The 20555-nt window shown below is 38.2% G+C and overlaps 1 protein-coding gene across 4 annotated transcripts in view; it reads left to right on the top strand.

Annotated features, from left to right (window-relative positions):
- The window catches only part of PARD3B (par-3 family cell polarity regulator beta), a 1023096-nt gene that overhangs the window by 805909 nt on the left and 196632 nt on the right, over nucleotides 1–20555 (top strand). For 3 of the 4 annotated variants that reach the window (XM_047872372.1, XM_047872376.1, XM_047872375.1), the window contains one exon: nucleotides 15460–15570. The exons of the other annotated variant lie outside the window; for it this stretch is intronic. In XM_047872372.1, coding sequence (XP_047728328.1) covers nucleotides 15460–15570 — 111 coding nt within the window. The remainder of the gene's footprint in view (nucleotides 1–15459; nucleotides 15571–20555) is intronic. 4 annotated transcript variants of the gene reach the window in all.

The following is a 20555-nucleotide window of genomic DNA, read 5'->3' as shown; positions in this document are numbered from 1 at the left end:
TGATCAGTTCTTAATGACATTTTATATTCCAAAGCACTTATGAATCACCTGGAAAATTTTGCACCTTATCAAAAAATTATTATTTTAGATGTAACATATTAATGAATTGCTTTGGGATTACTTTTTATTAATCTTATGATCTTAGGTCCATTAATGTGGCCCTTTTAGAGCTACCTGTTTCTTACTTGCTAAATTTAGATGAAACAAGTTAAGCTCAGGCTTTCTTTGCCAAACTGTACAATTTTTCTAGTTCTTTCTTCTCTTTCTTACTAATGCACTCAAATATTACTTTTATAGGACTGAGGTAATGGTTGGATTTATTGTTCTTTTATCCAAAGTGATTCTTCCATCACTGGATTGACTGGATTAGTGAGTCTACAGACCTCAATAGGTTGGGTCCTAGAGAGGGTTAGGGTTGGTGTAAAATGAATGACAACAGCTTAGTCACACTTGAAATAATATATTGGCTTGAGTTTCCAAGCCTTCCAAATAACCTTCCAAAATGAAAAACACAAATACTGTGGGTTTCTACAGAATCAAATGTGACTATAATGTTTGTAAAAAGGATTAGTTATCGGAAGTTGCTTCAATATGAGGTGGCAAAGTTTAGAAATACCAAACCTGGGGAGACCAGGAGCGTTAAATCCAAAGCCAAATATAGGTTGCAGATGCGCAAGGTGATCATTGCCAAGCCAACGTCATCCAAGTGATGCTGCGTGTGTACCCTGCGCCCGCCATCCAGAGCCATTCAGAAACAGGCTGCCAGGGCATTGTGGCAGATTACAAGACACCTCTGTCATCTGAATAAACAGGTAGCTGGGCAAAAGTAAATTTTCCAGTATTATGCCTTTCATACAGTGTGATTTGAAATTGATCTGATAATTAAAAGTAGCCCCAGAGATAAGGAAACACCCTCTGGCTAATTTATTTGGTTGAATCATCTACATTTTTTTTAAAGATCTACTCACCAAAAAACTCCATCTGGAATGTTCCATTCAGAGGCTCACACCTCTGATTTATTTAATTATGCACTTTATGTGATTGTGCATTTAATTACCTACACACAAATTTCCTAGCATTTGTTTCTTTTATCATTCCATGAGAACAAGTACAGCCATTTTGAACCGTAGAATAGGACTAGGAATCTGAAGGAATTATTCATCTGTGGTATTGAAGAAAGGAAAAATTAGCCATTGGTATAGGGAAGGGAGGAACAAGAAAATATACTTACATAGCAGAATTGTAGTTTCACAGTCTAGTGGACAAGCAAATAAGAGGCTGATGCTTTGGACAGACTATAAATCAATTTCTGGTTTCTTTGGTCAAATTGTAAATCATCACTGTGCTAAGCTACTATATACGTTTCCAGGTGAAAGCATACTTTTATGATTGTGTGTTACCAGTCATGGGTCTCTATGAATTGCAAGTGATTAGAAAACCTTGTCAGAAATCAAGTTATTGTTGATGTTGTTGTTTAATCCTGGATATGTTTTCTTTAGGGATGTTATAATGCTGGAGAATGAGATTAGATCCATTTTGTAAAAGTAGGTTACAATCCTATGGGAAATCTAGTCCTATGAAAAAGATTACTGTCTTTTGCCCAGCCCCTTCTGGACAAAGGAAACATTGTTGATTGCTTGATGGCCCTTGAGTGACTGTCACTTTGGCCGAGCTCCTTCAGAATAAAGTATTCTGGGACCTGGAGGGTATGTAGGATGTTCTCTGTGCTGTTCAATGGATAAGCAGCGACTCTATCTGAAACAATAAATTACACCTCATTTTGTGTTTGGCAACCCGATCTTATGTACGGGTTCTGAGATTTTAGACTTAAGCCACGGAAAGGGAGTTTTTAGACGTTTAAAAAATGAATTGGGGACCCGTACAGGTAGCACAGGTTTGAAAAACTTCACAGACTTGTGACTTTTTGGCCCTGGAAGAGCCAAAGTATGATGTAGAATTTCACTTGAGACATTCAGAATAGATATATTTCTTCCCTCTCAGCCTATTCATAGTTGAGAATCAATTCAGTTTTATGGCCTACTCTTCAGGGACTTATTGAATAAGAAGGCATATTAGTTAACTTTAAATCTGACATAAAAATATTGAAATCTGATCCCTCACCTTACAAACTAAGTTAGGGCTCAGATTTTTTAAAATTACCTCTTTTTCCAAAAGAACTCTTTCATGAAAGAGCACAGATGGAGATATTGTCATTTGGAATTCTGTTAAGGAGAGGACAAACCAATGACAAAGATGAATGGTGTCAGAACTCCGGAGGACCAGCAACTACCTCACACCCATCTTTATTCAAAACCTAAGACTAAAGAGGCCATAATTTCTGAAACGCTGAAATTAAAGGTCTCGGTATGAGATAGACATGACGTTTTTTTATAGATGACATCTTGCAGATTAATCATCTTTAATGACGGCTTTGGGTTTGAATCTCATTCTAGAATTTAGCCTGGAGTTTTGAAACAGGGTATTTGTACAACACGAAAGACTGGTCATCACGAGGTAGAACCCAAAGATGACCCAGTGCCACCATGGCACTGGGATCACCAGATGTGTGTTACCTTTGCCATGTAATAGCTGTCCCCTGTTTGATCTTGCTGTGGTAGTAGACATCCAGGGCTGTGACCAGCTTAGAGCTGCCACACCTACATTAAGTCAGTTTGGTGATTTCTGTGTTCGTAGGGAAATTAGATTCCAGCCTGGGAGCTGTGTGGGAGGATGACATGTTTGTTATGAGGCACTATGAGGACAGAGGCCATGAAGAAAAGAGATAAGTGATACCTCCCTGAAATCCCTACTTCACCTTTAATTCAGGTCAGCAATGCTTGTTGGATTTTTTTCTATGCATCAGGCACTAAGAATGAGAGGGGAGACCGCCTTTGACTAATTTGCTTGGATCCTTAGCATCTACTAGATCTACAAAGTAGGTGTCCAGTAAGCATTTGTTGAATGAATGCGTGTACGCATAAACGAGAAAAACATGTAAAGACCCTACCTGCCCTAGCCCTGGAGGAGCTCACATGTAAGCAGTAGTTCAAATAGTGCCCTACCCCAAATACAGGCGCTAACAGAAGTACAAGCCCTCCTCGTCTCTGTACTCGCTGCCTGAGTCCAATCTCCATCACATCTTGGCTAAAGATAGATATGCTAATCCAAGTTGGTTTCGTGTGGTAAAAATGTTACCCACATAAAACAAAACAAAACAAAACAAAACATCAAATATGAGTTCTAGTGAATTGAGACATCCCAGAAATTAACCCCCCACAATTCTCGCTTACTCAACATCACTTTTTCTACTGCAGAAAAAGAAGGAAAAAAAAGAAGTCCAAAGTTAAGAAAGCTTCTACCTTTTAAGAACAGTTTCAAACTTAGTATCATTTATTATGAATCAATATAATAACTCTTTTCTATTGTTTAAGGCTCTCTTACCAGCTCTATCGTGCATTAATTATTTTGCTTCTTTTGTATCTGCATAATAAATGCTTGACAAAAAAAAAGCCACATAATTTAAGATTTTTATGGCACAATGGAAATTTGCCCACCCCCAGGAAAAAAATTGTGTGATATTCTCATTGTCTCCTCAGGGAAGATTTCATATGTTAAAAAGAAGAAGAAGAACATGAAATGAAAAAAAATAAAATAAAGAATAAAGCCCTAGTTACACTTTATGTGACATGCAGAAGGTTTAGAATATATAGAACATAAAAGAACAGTACATGAGCTACAGTGGGATAGAACTGTGTGTTCTTAATTTTAAATTTCAGATAAATATGATTTCAGCTTTGATCCTACATGGACTAATTCTTTTGTCACTCAACTAATTAATTCAGTATGCTGGAGAAAAGATGCTAATTTGGGCATCAAAGAAGTGATAATTTTTTTTTGTTTAATCGGAGTTATAAAGATAAGTTTTATTCCCATTAGACTGGGTCTGGAGCTCAATCATTTTATTCTTCTTTAGTGCAGACAAGTTCCAGAGAAAATATGCCCTGTTTCTCATAACTTATGAAGATGGAGTAGTAATATCCAGGATTCCCTTTAAGATGGCCCTTTGCATAGTCACTGTACATATATGATATATATACATATACATGTATATATCAACCATGTCTTAACATTGTCCTTTTGTTCTTTACACATAATGAGTTAGTCACCATCATCTGTTCTTTTGATAATGGACTTTATACACAGTACACATAAGTTAATTTGTGTTATTGGAATATAAGTTATAGCTGACACTTTTAGAGACTATAGATGAGGCCTCCAGTTTCCATAGAACTTTTAATTGGCCCTCCCTGGATTAACTTTCATTATGAGTCAGTTTTTCCCTTACCAGGAAGTTTGCTGAAATGACCCCACTTGCCAGTGAATGAACCGCAGAACTGTTTCCTGTGGGGGGGACATTTCCTTCTGCAGGATGAATCTGTGGTCATTATGGAGTGAGCCCTGGCAGGTTGAGCATGGGAAGGCCATGGGCATTGAGGAACCTCCCACAGCTGGTAGAGAAAACGCTTATACGTGGTGTACGATTTGGTCTCAGAATACTCCTTTCCTAGTGTCTGGGTTCCCGGGACAAACGAGGTAGAGAGAAGGGAAGAGGGGGATGCTGTGAGCACACAGATGAGAATTCTAGGTTCCAGCCATGTGGTCTGTTTGAGTCAGCATTAGAGTTTTATGGACAGGCCATCAGTTGTCTGTGCACTCAAGCTGCCTTCAGAGATGCTCAGAGATCTACTTAAAAGTAATAAAAATAAAAAGAAAGGAGCCACATATTCTGCTGCTTTGAAATAAGTAAACATTTAATAAAAAGAAAAGCCTTTCTAACTATTAAGGAAACATAAAAATGCAAAAAGATCTATTTCTTTAATGCTCTTGTTAAATATATTTCCCAAAAATCATAAGCATTTAGTCTGAATCACTAAGACCCTTGCCTACAATGTCTTAAAGCCAGTGAGAGCGTATGAAAGCAATTAATCAAAGTTCACTGTGCTCCTGAAGAGTATTTCTTCTTCTGGAAAGCAGGATAGAATAACTTAAAACCCAGTGTGGTCGTGACAGTTAATAAGCTTTTTATAGTCCCTGTGTGGATCTGAAAATCATACCTTATTAGTATCTTTATCTTTCTTGCTCACTCATTCACGCTTATTTTCATTTAATTTTAATCTTTGGCCCCTTTTTCATATTTTTTTTCCTCTTTCTCCTAACAGAGTGCTACTTTAATAATGTTAGAGTGGAGTTTTCATTGGCTACACAAACCCTCAGCAAAAGTAACTGTTCAGTAGGTTACAAATCCCTTAACGGATTCTTGCAAGTCAGTCTTCCACATGCCCTTTTTACTTTGTGTGTTTGTTTGTTTGTTTGTTTGTTTGTTTTTCAGAAGATGGGTTATTGATGATGTGCATTTTGCTTTGTTTTGCTTTCTGGGCCCACTAGAATTTCTTGCAATATATTTAGTATTTCCAGATCTACTGCATTTCCTAGCTCCTCAGTCTGGGAAAGCAAATTCGCTCAAGGATTCCCAGCAGCTGAATTCAGAGAGCTGCTTAAGACTCTACCCAGCAGATGTTTTATCCACTTAGGCAGAAATCTTAGAATGTTATAGGACCTCCCTGCCTTTCAATCCTAAAAACAAATATCAACACATTTGAGCTCCAAAGCTTCCCTGCTTTGGAATGAAGAGTCGCCATGACCACCAAGTTAGGAATCCCATCCTGGGAATAAGCAACAACAAGCCAGAGGCAAGTAGCTGTTTAAGGGTAAGGTGGGAATGTTGGCCTCAAAGGAAGTAGTAAAGATATCAGTGGGATTAAACATGTTTGTTGTTTTCATATAGTTCATCTTCATCTTGGAAACGTATAAACATACCCAAAATAAATGTCTAAACGATATACCAGAAATTAACATTTTAATCAGAAATCTTCTTTTTAAAGAGACTCAACTGCTTGACCCAGTTAATAAGAAAGATTTTTAATATGGAGTTTTTCTTCGGTTACTAAACCATCAACTCACTCAGTTTCCCCTTGTGAACATATCTATCAAGCAAACCCCTATCTCCTCTTGCATGCCATGGAGTGGGCTCAGAGAGTTTAAATCACAACCCTTCTGTTATAAAAGCATACTGAGCTTGTCGCATTCCACCCCAGTCCTGAAAAATCACAGGCACCAGCATGATAACCATATATACTGTGGAAAGCTAAAAATAAAAGTAGAATATTTTTCTTTCTTTATCAAGATTAGAAACAAACACATTTGTTCATTATTCTATCAATAATATTAACATAAAAATAAGCAGTGGCCTTAGGTATCTAAAAAAGGCGGGGGGGGGGGGACTCTAATTGGTCAATTTTCATTGAATTTGTATCAGATTCATTAACTCTAAAGTACAATGGGAGCCATCTCAGGTAAACAAGTAAAGACCTTTGTGATACACATTTTAGAGAGAAGCAATAGCCAAAGTGCACAAATGAGATTACAATACGTGGAAATAAATTTCATTAGCACATGCATATGCTAATTCAGAACCTGATTTAGAATGCATCAGACAACAGAAACCTTTTATGGGCGAATTTCAAAATAAACTATGGAAATACAGTCAAAGGTTTGTGAACTTCTCTGCCCCCATATTTTGCTCGAACTATTTCAAAGTGTATAATTTACAAAATGATAAGACAATATCATAGTTTATAAGTCAGCTAGGTACAGGGAGAATGAACCACTATCAAAGTCCAGAACATATTCTGACTGCAAAGTTGGTGCATTTCCACACCTGACATCATTCCGTAGACATTCAAAGTGTAATATTAGTAATGACTGGATCATGTAGCCTCTTCCAAATGGGTGTCATTGACACCCAAAGATACTCCCCGATTACAGAAAGAAGAAATACATTCTGTTTCAAATATTCAGCTCTCCTTGGATTCATAGCTCACCACGAATTTGAAATTAGAGTGTTTGAACATTTTCCTTACAAAACTTTTTAGTCCTCGTAAGCCATTGCTCAGGATTGCTTTATACAGTGTGTGCACTAAATGGAAGAAGAGTGGATACTAATAGCTGTGTAAACTGTCCAGTGGGATCTGGGAGGGAAATTGTAGATAGATAGTACTTAGCAGAATTAAGAAGTGAATTAAATGAGAGACTAGGCATGAACAAAGGCAGAAATAGAGCTATCCATGTTGTAAATTTGGACCATTTATCAGGGTGCGTGGGAATCTGGGAAGGACTTGAAAGTCATTATCTAGAAAACTCATGGAAATAAATAGAAGTGGAAGAAAATATTTGCTGAGACATTAGGAGATAACTAAGAATTATAGTGAAATCTTTATCATATAGAAAACAAGAGGCTGAGAGCATATTCAGTTCATTGGATTAAGAACTTACCTAACAATTGATGGTGTTAATGGTTACATTCCATGTGAATAGTCCATATGATGTGTCATGGCAGCTCAGTAAATGATTGATTGAATGAATGGATGAACCATTATTAAATTCTACTTCCCCATATGGCCTTTTAGGGCCTCCCTATGTAGGTAAAATAGCAACATAAGAAAGGTCTGCTTTTTTTATTTTCCTATAAACCCTTTCTGAGATTCTTTTCTACCTTATATAGTCTATTTCCTTTGATTTCTCAATTTATACCAAGATGTCTCATTTTATGAATAGAAACCATTTCTCTTATACGTGTTGTATCATGTTGACTGATAAATTAATTACCTGGAACTCCTCCACTGTCCATTCATCGACTCTATAAATGAACTAGTCTCCTTTCTGGCTGCTGCTTTTCTTGAATCTCCTCCTATCTCCATAAGGCCAGTCTCTCTGGAGGTTCTGTATATCTCTGTCCTTTTCTCTTATCAAGAGCTTTGTTCTCCTATATGAGTGTTCATAGCATTATTCACAATAGCCAAATGATGAGCACAGCCCAAATCTCCATCAACAGATGACTAGGTAAGCAACTATGGTATGTCCATACAATGGAATGTTATTCAGCCTTAAAAAAGAAGGAAATTCTGACACATGCTATAGCATCGATGAACCTTGAAGACGTTATGCTAATTGAAATAACCCACACACCAAAGGACAAATATTGTATGATTCCACTTACATGAAGTACCTAGAATAGTCAAATTTATAAAGATAGAAGGCAGAATAGTGGTTTCCAGGGGCTGGGGGAAGGAGAAATGGGGAGTTACTAGGTAGCAGGTACAGAATTTCACTTTGGGATGATGAAAATATTCTGGAGATGGGTGGAGGTTGATGGTTGCACAACATTGTGACTGTACTTAGTGCTACCGAACTGTATATTTCATAATGATTAAAATGGTAAACTTTACATTATGAGTTTTTTACCACACTGCAAAAGAAAATAGCTTTCTTCGCTTCTCTCTTCCAGCTCCAGCCTCTCACACTCTGACATTTCTTCCTATCACCAAACAAAAGTCCTCCAGTATCAGCCACATTGAAAACCTCCTTTTTCAACATTCCACCCCACCTCTAGCAATCACCCTACCAGCCAAACTTCTTGAAGTGGTTGTACACAAAGATACACACTTTTATACTTACCTACCATTCACTCTTGTGATCACTGTCACCTGGCTTCTGCTCATACCACTGCACTGAACCATACCAACATGATGAATGGCTTCTGAGTGCCAAATCCAGTGAACTCTGGAGTCCTGACCTCAGTGGACTTCTCAACAGTATTTCCATCTGGTGACCATGGCCTCTTTACAGCGCTCTTCCCTCGGGTCTCTTGAGCCATACTCTCCTGAATTTCTTCATCTCTCTGGCTGTTCTTTCTCTGTCCCCTGTGTACAATGCCTCCCTACCCCTCTCTCCAGACTTTAAGTATTACAGTTCCTCATAACTTTGCCTTAGTCCCTAGCCCATTCATTTGGAGGACCCAAAGGCACACTGAAATAACCATGTTTAAAAGTGAACATTTTGGGGGCGCCTGGGTGGCTCAGTCACTTAAGCATCTGACTCTTGATTTTGGCTCAGATCATGATCTCATGGTTCATAAGATCAAGCCGCACATCAGGCTCTCTGCTGACAGTGTGGAGGCTGCTTCGGATTCTCTCTCTCCCTCCCTCTCTCTGCCCCTCCCCAGATCCTCTCTCTCTCTTTCTCAAAATAAATTTTTTTAGGGTGAATTTTTGGTCCTTCTCCCTTGACCCACCACTTTCACATCATTGTCTTGTCTTCTCAGCAGCACCTTCTCCAGTCCAGACCACCACTGTCTTTTACCCACAGTCCTGAAGCAGTTGTAGCAGTCACCAGTTGACTTTACTGCTTTACTGGATGCTTTTTCCTTCAGCAACCAGGATGATGTTTGAAAATGTGCATCACATAGTATCACTTCTGCTTAAAGTGACTTGGTGACCCCTCTACCAACTTGGTTACTCCTCTACCAACTCTTTAAATTTACCAGTTTCTTTATCCAGTTTCTCTTTGTCCCTTGAATTACCAAGACATGACCTGATGCCACTCTGAGACTCAACTCCAAGCCTCTCACACCTGCACTCTGTGGTCCTTGCCCTGTTTGCCATCTGAATCCTGTGTTAGTATCCCCCTCTGCTCCCCTTGCTTAAGCTATTCTGCCCTTCTTTCACCACTTAGAATGCACCAGACCTTCCCCTCATTCCCTTTGTGTGTGCCGTGTCTTCCACCCATAAGGCTTATCTCCAATCTTTGCTTGTTTGGAAGCTCTCACCCATACAGCCTTCGTGTAAATGTCATTTCCCCACTGAAGACTTCCCCAACCAGTCTCCTATTATTATCTCTCCTAACACTCTTCATAGCACACAGCTTTTGTGGTTTTTTGTTTGTTTGTTTGTTTTGCAACTTAAAATTGCATATTTGTACTTGTTTGATGTCCAGCTCCTCCGTTAGAATGTAAATTCCATAGGGATAGTGTCTGGGTTTGTATCCCAATTCAACATCAGCCTATACTAAGCGCTTACGACAATGACTGACAGAGAGTATATATCTAATAAATATTTCTTAAACAAATGCATGAATGAAAGAAAAAAAGAAGACAGAAAGAAAGCCAGTTTTCCATAAAGCTGTTTCAAATAACCTCTTTATAGAAATGAACAGGGACAGGTGTTTTAAGCAAACTTATAATTCATGAAAGTCTAAATTTACATAAAGGGTATGTTGAAAGGTGATTTTTCCACTTTACAAAAAGATCCATCATAAGAGTCTTTAAACAGGCTTCCCAGGTACACAGAAAGTAAGATTTTATTGATGCAAACCATATGTTTGTACTGAATTCTTTAGGAAAATATCTTTTATATAAAGCAAAGTTGACCTATATGCAATTTCCTTAAGGCACCTAGCCCAAAATGGCCAACTCTCAAATTTCCTAGGTAATAGATAATGGGAGGCCTGGAATGCAGGGGATATTTGAAACCCTAGAATGCAAAGCAGTAATTTTAGCCATTTAGAGCTCTTGTGACTTTTCTCACAAAAATAACTAATAGTGAAATGAATCAATGTATTTGAACCTCCCCACCTCCTCTTTCTGTATGTCCATGAATGTAAGAAAGGCTTGAAAGTAACCCCCAAATAGGCTGACATGGAGAGAACAAGGCTTACACGATTCACCAAATTGATGCTTTTCTTCCAACCTCCCCCCTCCCAACCCACCCATCACCACTACCACTGATAATTAAGTTCTCTGATTGCAAAATTGGAAAAAAGAATTCAGTGTGCTAATAAATAAAAGCAATTAACTTCTCTGGGTCTCAATTTCCTCTTCTTAACAATGTGGGAGTCCTTTTGAAGATTACTGTTTTATAATTCTGTTCTTGAACCTACCCAAACTTTACAAAATAAGGTAATTTATGACTGTTTTCTCTGTCTAATGAAATAAATTTCACAGCTATTTCTGCTCTTCTTCTTGGGAATTTTAATAAATGATCATGAGGTTTAAATCAAAACATTTATATTATTTGTGGAATTGGTTGATTTGACTGTTATTGATGGTTCTTGCTAAGAAGAAAATGCTTTGCAGAATTTACTTACAACTCACCTTTCTCAGACGTAGTCCACTATGGTGAAAACAAAGTAAGCTGTTTTTGAACTTCAGTACAAGTGAAATATTTTAGGAACAGGAAGAAAAAACAATTCACTGGTTGTGGTAATAAAGATCAAGGTAGACTAGGGTATAGGTTAGTTTTTCCCTTCAAAAACAAGACTTCTTTCATCTCAGAAAATCCAAACCTTCAAATTCAGAAGAAATATTTGGAACATAGAAGAAAAGCATGCCTAATATCTTGAGTTTTTGGCAACATTTTTGCCCTCATCAACTTCCTGGAACACTATACTATCCTCGCTCCCCACAATTTTGATTTTTTTGGCCCAATTTTACTATATTTGATGACATTTTGAGTGAAAATTATTTCTCTAAGTGATGTACAAAGGTATTCTCACATAAAGGAACTTAGAGTCATAATGTTGGTCCCTGAGACTCTTCTTCATGGGCATGAAAATGTAAAGAATGTACTCATGAAAATGCACGTTATTTATATAGCGCCTGCTTTGTAGGTTAAAGAGAGATCTTGAGTATGTCGACAAATCTCCCTTATACTTGGGAGTTAGTGATCTTTTATTTTGTCTGTATTTCTTTTTCTCTTCCCTAGTCTATAAATGATATTAGGTCATTTCTGCAGTGGGAAAGAATACGTTAGGAATAAGAAGGAGGACCAGGAAAAAAAAGACTGGGGCTGATGGAGTGAAAATTCATAGCTGATTGACCCAAATCCCAAAACAAGACTGAATACAACAAAAGAATAGCAGTAGGAGCAAAGGCAGATAGTAAATGGCAGTGGGGAGAGAGAAGGTTCATGAGCAAGAATTTGCTAATTGAAATTGTAAATTGAAAAATTGTTTTAATTATTTATTTGTTTTGAGAGAGACAGGGAGAACAGCAGGATAGGGGCAGAGAGAGGGGGACAGAAGATCCAAAGTGGGCTCTGCACTTACAGCAGAGAGCCCGATGTGGGGCTCGAACGCCCGATGTGGGGCTCCAATGCCCGATGTGGGGCTCGAACTCACAAACCATGAGATCATGACCTGAGCCAAAGTTGGATGCTTAACCAACTGAGCCACCCAGGCACCCCTAAATTGACATTTTCACAGAAGAGTCAAGACTTGGAGAGGCTTCTGGGGAAAACGGGGTGCTTTGAACTCTGATAACAACAGAAATACAGAGATTATCAAGGAGGTCTTCCACTCAGTGCTGCCACTTGACCAACAACCTATGATTTGGATTGAAGCACAATCCTAAGAGAACAGATGTTTACCCATGTTTATGAAATTCTGAAGAAGACAGGAGTTTCAAGTTTATGAGTGGGGCCTTCATGTGATGAGATTCTGACTCACTGTGTGTGTTGGGAGGTTGGGGGATGGGGACAGGGGGTGGGATGGGCAGTCAGCCTGAACATGTGTAGAATCCTCAGGTTGCATAGATAGTTGGATAGCTACATAGATACATAGATGGGGTGAGCAAGCTAAAGATATACACACATTTACACACACAGAAGAAAAATTTGCAACTATTTAATAAGAAACAAAGAATAAATAGGATTTCCATAGTTTAACAAGAATCTTTTACTTCACTGAAGAATATACATACTTGAGTGACTTTTTTTCCTGGTTATTAGCAGAGTATCAAATTATTTTCCTTTTTTTTCACGTACATCATTACCAAAACCAAAGGAGATTGCTTCTAAAGAAAATCTGCTTGGGAAAATGCCTATTATTTAAGAATGTGTCCTAGTAATAACCATAGCTTTATTATTATTATTATTTCAGATGTGCAGTTTTATTTTAGTAAAAGTGGTAAGGAAGCACAATGCTCTTTTATTTTTTTTTTAATTTTTTTAATGTTTATTTATTTTTGAGACAGAGAGAGACAGAGCATGAACAGGGGAGGGGCAGAGAGAGAGGGAGACACAGAATCTGAAATGGGCTCCAGGCTCTGAGCTGTCAGCACAGAGCCTGATGTGGGGCTCGAACTCATGGACTGTGAGATCATGACCTGAGCCGAAGTCGGACGCTTAACCGACTGAGCCACCCAGGCGCCCCAAACACAATGCTCTTTTAAAGTATCATAATCGCAGGAAACCCTAGTGCATTGTTAGTCCAAATGCAAACTGGTGCAGCCAATATGGAAAACAGCATGGAGGTTCCTTAAAAAATTGAAAAATGGAACTACACACACATGAAAAGATGCTCAACATCAGGGAAATGCAAACCAAAACCACAATGAGCTATCACCTCACCCCAGTCAGAATGGCTAAAATCAACAACACAAGAAACAACAGGTATTGGCAAGGATGTGGAGAAAAAGGAACACTTGTGCACCGTCAGTGGGAATGCAAACTGGTGCAGCCACTGTAGAAAACAGTGTGGATGTTCCTCAAAAAATTAAAAATAGAGCTACACTACAATCCAGCAATTTCACTACTAGGTGTTTACCCAAAGAACACAAAAATACTAATTCAAAGGGATACAGGTACCCTGCTGTTTATAGTAGTATTATCTACAATAGCTAAATTATGGAAATAGCCCAAGTGACTGTCAACGAATGAATAAAGAAGATGTGATATATATATATATATATATATATATATATATATATATATATATACACACACACACACACACACACATGTACACACACAGCCATAAAAAAGAATGAAATCTTGCCATTTGCAATGACATGGATGGAGCTAGAGAGTATTATGCTAAGTGAAATAAGTCAGAGAAAAACAAATACCATGTGATTTCACTCATGTGGAATTTAAGAAACAAAACAAAGACCAAAAAAAAGAGAGAGAAAGGCCAACCAAGAAACAGACTCTTAACTATGGTCACCAGAGGGGAGGTGGATGAAGGTGGGTGAAATAGGTGATGGGGACGAAGGAGTGCATTTGCTGTGATGAGCACTGGATGTTGTATGGAATTGTTGAATCACTATATTGTACATCTGAAACTAATACCACACTGTATGTTAACTAACTGGAATTTACATAAAAGCTTTTAAAACATGGAACTACCTTATGATCCAGCAATTCTACTTCTGGGTATGCATCCAAAGGAATCGACTTCAGGATCCCACAGAAATATACTCTACCCCCATGTTCGTTGCAGCATTACTTAGAATAGCCAAGATATGGAAACATCTGAATTGTCCAGCAACAGGTGAATGGATTAAGAAGATGCAGTGTATATGTGTGTGTATATATGCATACACGTGCACATTATATGTATATGTATATATATATATATATGTGTGTATATATATATACATATATATATACACACACACCTACGCACGCACACACACACACACACATACATGTACACTATGGATCTGAAAAAAGAAAACTCAGAGAAACAGAACAGGGTGGTAGTTACCAGAGGTTGGGGAGAGGGGAAACTTGGGAGACACTGGTCAAAAGGTGAAACTTTCTGTTATAAGATTAGCAAGTTTGGGATCTAATGGACAGCATGGTGATCACAGCTAATACTAACGATCTAATGTTACCAAGAGAGTAGATCTTAAGTACTCTCACAACAAAAAAAAAAAAAAACTGTAACTGTGTGATGGGATGAAAGTGGTAGCCAGTACTGTGGTGGCAATCATTTTGCAACTTAGAAATATACCAAATCAGCAGTTGTGTACATTAAACTTACACAATGTTATGCGTCAATCATGTCTCAATGAAGCTGGAGGAAAAGAAATAAGGTATCATACTTGCCACTGTGCCAAAATTAGCTACAAATATGCCAGGCATCAAGGGGACTGAGAGCACACTAACACTGGGCTGATTTAGGAAGACTGGGGCTACATCCACAGTGTGAATGTAGCACAAAGGAGACCGTGCAGTAAAGGAGACAACCCAAGTTCTAATCCCGGGCCTTCCCCGGATTTATTGGGTGGCCAAGGCCCAAGGGCTCATTTGCAAAATGACAGCAGTCAACTAGGCGTTTGGCAAAGTCCCTTGAAGCACCATCATTATCTCTTCCCAGGAGTTTCAACTTTAAATGTCAAGGCCACTTGGGGCTCTGAAGGCCTGGTTAGGAGTTCGGTCAGTTTTGAGTTATATATTAACGATAACCTTTCAGTTCTAAAATTTCTAGTGAATTCATAGTTTGAGATTTTTAGTCTTTAACCACATGACTCTATGCATGCTGCACCATCAATATCTCAGTGGAAAGATGGAAGGAAGGAAGGACGAGAAGGAAAGGAGAGGGATTTAGTGACTATTACTTTTCTGCTTTCAGGATCTTATTTTACTTCCATTTTATGCAAAATGATCTTGTGCTACTTAGAATAAAGAATTACAGTTTGATGAGTTCATCTCATAAATATTTTAAATTTACCACCAAAAGAACATGGTTAGCGTTAACATCTTCTGCTTCATGTGTTTCTAGATTTGGAAAGAAGAAAGATGAGAAGGGAGGCAAGGCTGAGCAGAAGGGCACTCGGAAGCATGGCAGCCTGAGGGAAGAGGAGCTGGAAAAAATGAAAGAAGAACGAGAAAGGTGAGCAGAAATGCTGAGCCCCTGATTTTGTTTGGGTCCATGGCCTGTGTTTAATTTGATTATTGCATCAGTCAGCTGGAGACATTTTATTTCAAGAAGCATAGAGTTGAATACAAAAGCAAAGGTACCTGATGTAAAAGGAACCTGCCTTTCTGGGGAATTTTTAGTACATTTGGAGAAGAAATTAACTTTATGTTTTTATTATATCAGTACTTATAATTCCAAGATATCCTACCCCAGTTTTGACTATATCAATGTATATTTTTCCTATGGTTTAAACAATGAGGTTTTTTTTTTCTAATAAAAAGGTCATTTTGATGTTGATGTTTAGAACTATCAAATTTCCATAGTCTGTTCCTAATTTTTGTCAAGCTGTTGTATGCCTTCTTAATTTTATTCTGCTAAATCCATTTGGGTGGTGTAATTTGAGAAGCGCATGTCCTTCATTTTTAAAAAGCCAGTGTCTTTTATTAGGCTATCAGCAAGTTGCAAAGTATGTTGCCCATCTGTTAAAGGGCCGGTTTCGTTTACTGAAATAATGACAGTTTGCAAGGACTGAATTCTCCTGTTTGAGGAGCTTAATGTTCCATTTGGACAAGAGGCCCTTCACTTATCTTTGAGGTTAACTCTACACTTACCGCACGTTGATGTGTAAATGTCTGATTTTGAAACATGTAATTGAATATTCATGTTTCTCCTGAAAATTCTTCACCTGCACAACTAAATGGATCTTGGAGAAAGACGGAGATTATGACAAAACTAGCATATCATTTTAAGCACTTGATTCTGACTCCATCATGCATGAAGTCAGATTTGTCCAGCTTGTCACTCGCTTATTAGTAACAGTAGTCCTTGTAGTTTTTAGAGTCAGTTCTTGTACTTATTTTAATACTCTAGTAACGTGTACTAAGAAAATCATACTTCTACATCGTCCTTTCTAGCACAGAGCAGGCTGAATACCTACTGTTAACCTTTGACTTCTGTCTTGTAGTCTATTCCCATTGATAAAAGCTAACTTTATCAATAGCGAGGAAAGAAGCCCTATTTGGTCCTTTCTCATGTGAAAGTGTTGATAAGCTGACTTCCAGGGTCAGCATGCAGGTAAAAGCTTTATATTGTTGCTGACTATTCACCTGACAGAGCTACCCCCAAAACTGGAATGACGAATTCTCCATCATAGTCCAAGATTCAGTAATCCTGTAACATAAAATGTAATGCAGGCTAAGATTTTAATGTGTATATTGGCAAAGACATCGATGTGGTGCGTCCACATCATAGATCTTTGCTGCTCCCCTGACTTCACTTACTGAGACACCATATCCTTGCCTCGTCTTCAGGAAACGGAGCTGTTTGCTAGAATTCAGACTTCACATTTTTTTGTAGCTCAATACTTGCTCGGGGTTGGGAGGGTTTACTCTTAGTAGCAAGGGAAATGTGTGCCAGCTAGAAAATTGATAACCCATAAAATTAGGTGGGTTGTCTTTAAGCAAGAGTTCATTTCCTTTCTGGTTTTGCCTTTAGGAAGCAGGTGCCTGAGGGAGTTTTGTTCTTAAAAGCAGGGCTGTAAATTCACCTCAGCTGGCTATATAGGCTTCAGGTCCAATTTTCTTAAAATATGTTTGGTCAAAACATTGAAAGAACTCTACTATTAGCCTCCACTTAGGCCAATTCCCACACATGAACACATAAAACACATCTGATATGGGTTTCCTAGAGACAACATTGTCTCAATCTTGTGTGAGGGGAAGAAGTTGGAGGAGTTGCTTTTATGGTTGGGTGCTGTAGAGTTAATGACCGAGGGCATTTCAACCGCGCAGGAGCTGAGGGCCACAGAGGGTGGTGGTGGTGGCTGAACATTTGGCATTGCTCCCAAACCTTGAGTCCCATTTCTTGGCTCTCCATCATCCATAAGAAACCAATTCACAACCCTTAAAGAACTCAGTGAGTGTATTACTCTTTGTGACATGGCCACTGAAAAAAAAAATAGAATATAATAAGAAACAGTGTATGAAAGTTCACAAAGTTGTCTTTTTTTCTAATGCCTTTGCAATTTGTTACCTTAAGATGATTTGAGCTGCCCTATTGTTTATTTGGTTCATCCTAGCTGTCATAGATATAATAGCTTTTCATTAACATATCCCTTCTTCGAAGGATTTAAAGCACTTAAATAAAATATATATTGTGCAGTGCTGGAGCCAGCTTGTATCAGCTTGTGATTTTTAAACTTTCAGGAATTTTGTGAGCTCGTCATTAAGCCATTAGTAGTTTGAAATTGTTCATGGTGGGAGTATTTACACCACAGAAATTGGCAAATGCAATAAGTTGGGCTTGCTTTCTCAAAGAGCCAGTTAATCAGCATACCCCTGAGGGTTTATACCAATTCTATTTAGTGTATAACCAGGAAGAAATTGTCCAAAGTGGAGCATAAATTTAAAAATATTCATCCAAATCAAACCATGTGACTTCTTCTAGCTGTGTTTCTCAAAGTGTAGTTCGTAGACCACTTGATGAAAATGAATCACGTGGGGAGTGTGTTAAAGATGTTTGAGTCCCATACCAGATTTACAGAATCAGAATCTTTGGAGTTAGAGCTCAGGCATCTGTATTTGAGAGGTAAGCTCAGTGTGATTCTTCAGCATTCTAAAGTCTGAGAACCACTAACTTGAAGGGACAGGATTTGGTTGGAACATTAAACTATCCTTATCCTATGAGAAAGGATGTGCAGAGGTTGTTTGTTTTTTTCCCCCCCCAAGAGGACTGAATAAGCCAGTCTAAAAGTATTGTCATCTTTTCTTATGGGTCCTCTTTGAAGCATTCTACCTTACTGGCATATTTTTTTGGCAACAAAAGAAAAACACTCGCCAGTGCTCACTCACCCAAGAGAATATGGATTGCTTACCCCCAGTACCACCCACGCACACAAAACTTACAAAAATTGCATGAAGAAAATTATGGAGGCATAAAACATTAAGAAAACTAATATGATCATGCCTAATTCTACAACCACTATTAATATTTTGTGATCTTTTTTCCTATGTATTTTCTTTTAAACTTGATATCTATGCTGCGTATATAATATCCCACTTTTTCCACAGCATTATATTGTGAGCATTTCCCCATGTCATTAATGTGTTGAAAATATGCCATTTTGATGACTCTCTAATAGTCTGTGAGAGCAGTATACCATAACTTATTTATCTTCTATTGTCAAACATTTAGTCTGTTTCCATTTTTCTCTCTTCCAAATCATACTTTGATGAGCATGCAGATACAAAAGTCCTTATAGGGGCGCCTGGGTGGCGCAGTCGGTTAAGCGTCCGACTTCAGCCAGGTCACGATCTCACTGTCCGTGAGTTCGAGCCCCGCGTCGGGCTCTGGGCTGATGGCTCAGAGCCTGGAGCCTGTTTCCGATTCTGTGTCTCCCTCTCTCTCTGCCCCTCCCCCGTTCATGCTCTGTCTCTCTCTGTCCCAAAAATAAATAAACGTTGAAAAAAAAAATTTAAAAAAAAAAAAAAGTCCTTATAGATGACCTCTTAAATGATATAATTCCTGTTCAATTTCCTTGTAACTATTTTACCCAATGATTAATTTAATGTCAACTCTAAATTTTAGGATTATATTATCCCTCTTCACTCTCCTCATTATTTTTCTTATGATTTCCATATCTCATTTCAACATATCCACATATTTAATTCCTGATAAGGAATTATTTTGGTGCTATATATGAATAGCCCATTCATAATTATAGCTATGAAAAGGTTAAAAAAAAAAAGCCATAACAGGTGGACTCCAATTATAAGATTACATTAGAGGAATGCAGAATCCAGAACAGTGGTTCTCAGTTAAGGAGGGACACTGTTACTCCCAGTGAAACATTTGGCTGTATATGGAGACATTTTTGATTGTTACGGCTTCTAGGGAGGGAGGGGCATGATAAGGGGGTTGCTACAGCCAGGTGCTGGGTAGAGACCGGGAATGCAGCCAGACGTTCTACAATGCTCAAGGCAGCCCTGCTCCCTAACAATAAGTTCTCTGCCTCAAACTGTCAATCGTGTGTAGGCTGAAAACCCTGTTCTAACCTCTGGACTTTACAAGTAAGGGCACTCTCCTGGACATTAGAATTTCCTTGTCTCATGTTTTCCTGTGGCTAACACAGAGAAATGTACACCACATGACATAACCCTAGAAGGATTAGTAGCTATTTGAGGAATTGTACCCAAAGATTGCTAATGAGTATTTCCATCAATATAAACTTGCAAGACAAAGTTTTTCTTCAAAATTTATTTTTTAACTCTGGCCCGCTGAGCATTGGCATCAATGCTGGTGATCAGATTGTGAATGGCAAGAAGCTGCAGGGGTTGATAATGTATATTGAGGACACAATCGTCTGGAACAATGGACTGAATCAAACATAAAAAAAAAAACTTAATTGGAGTAAGTGTAAAGTCTCGATTTTAGGCCCCAAAACAAACTGTACAAACACATGTGGAAGGTTTGACTTAATACCAAATATATGAAAGAAATTGCCTGATGGTTTTAGTTGAGGGCAAGTTTAGCATGAGTCAACATGAGGATATGCCTGCCAAAAACTTAATCCAGTCCTAGGCTGCATTACTGGAAGTTCATGTGCAAAATGAAGGAAGAAACAATAATTCTTGTTCTACACTACTCAGATCACACTTGGAATATCCCATTGCCTCTCTCACACACAGAATAACAGCAACTAAATCATATCTTTTGAAAAATGGTGAAGGACTGGGGAATACATAGCCTGCAGAGATAAGACTTAGTTGATTTCACAGGATCAAAGAACTTTCACATAAAAGAGGAATTAAATGTATTTTATAGCATCCGTTCTATCCTCTCTTTCTCTCTGCTTATTCATCCATTCATTTATTTTCTTGAGGATACTAATGGATAATCATCATTTCAAGAGAGGTAGTCTTGAGTTTAATAGAAGGGAAAACATCCTAACAATTCGAGTG

The sequence above is a fragment of the Prionailurus viverrinus genome, chromosome C1 (assembly GCF_022837055.1).
Source record: "Prionailurus viverrinus isolate Anna chromosome C1, UM_Priviv_1.0, whole genome shotgun sequence".
Taxonomy (NCBI): Eukaryota; Metazoa; Chordata; class Mammalia; order Carnivora; family Felidae; genus Prionailurus; species Prionailurus viverrinus.
Note: the sequence above shows the minus strand (reverse complement) of the source record. Positions and strands in the feature narration are given on the sequence as shown.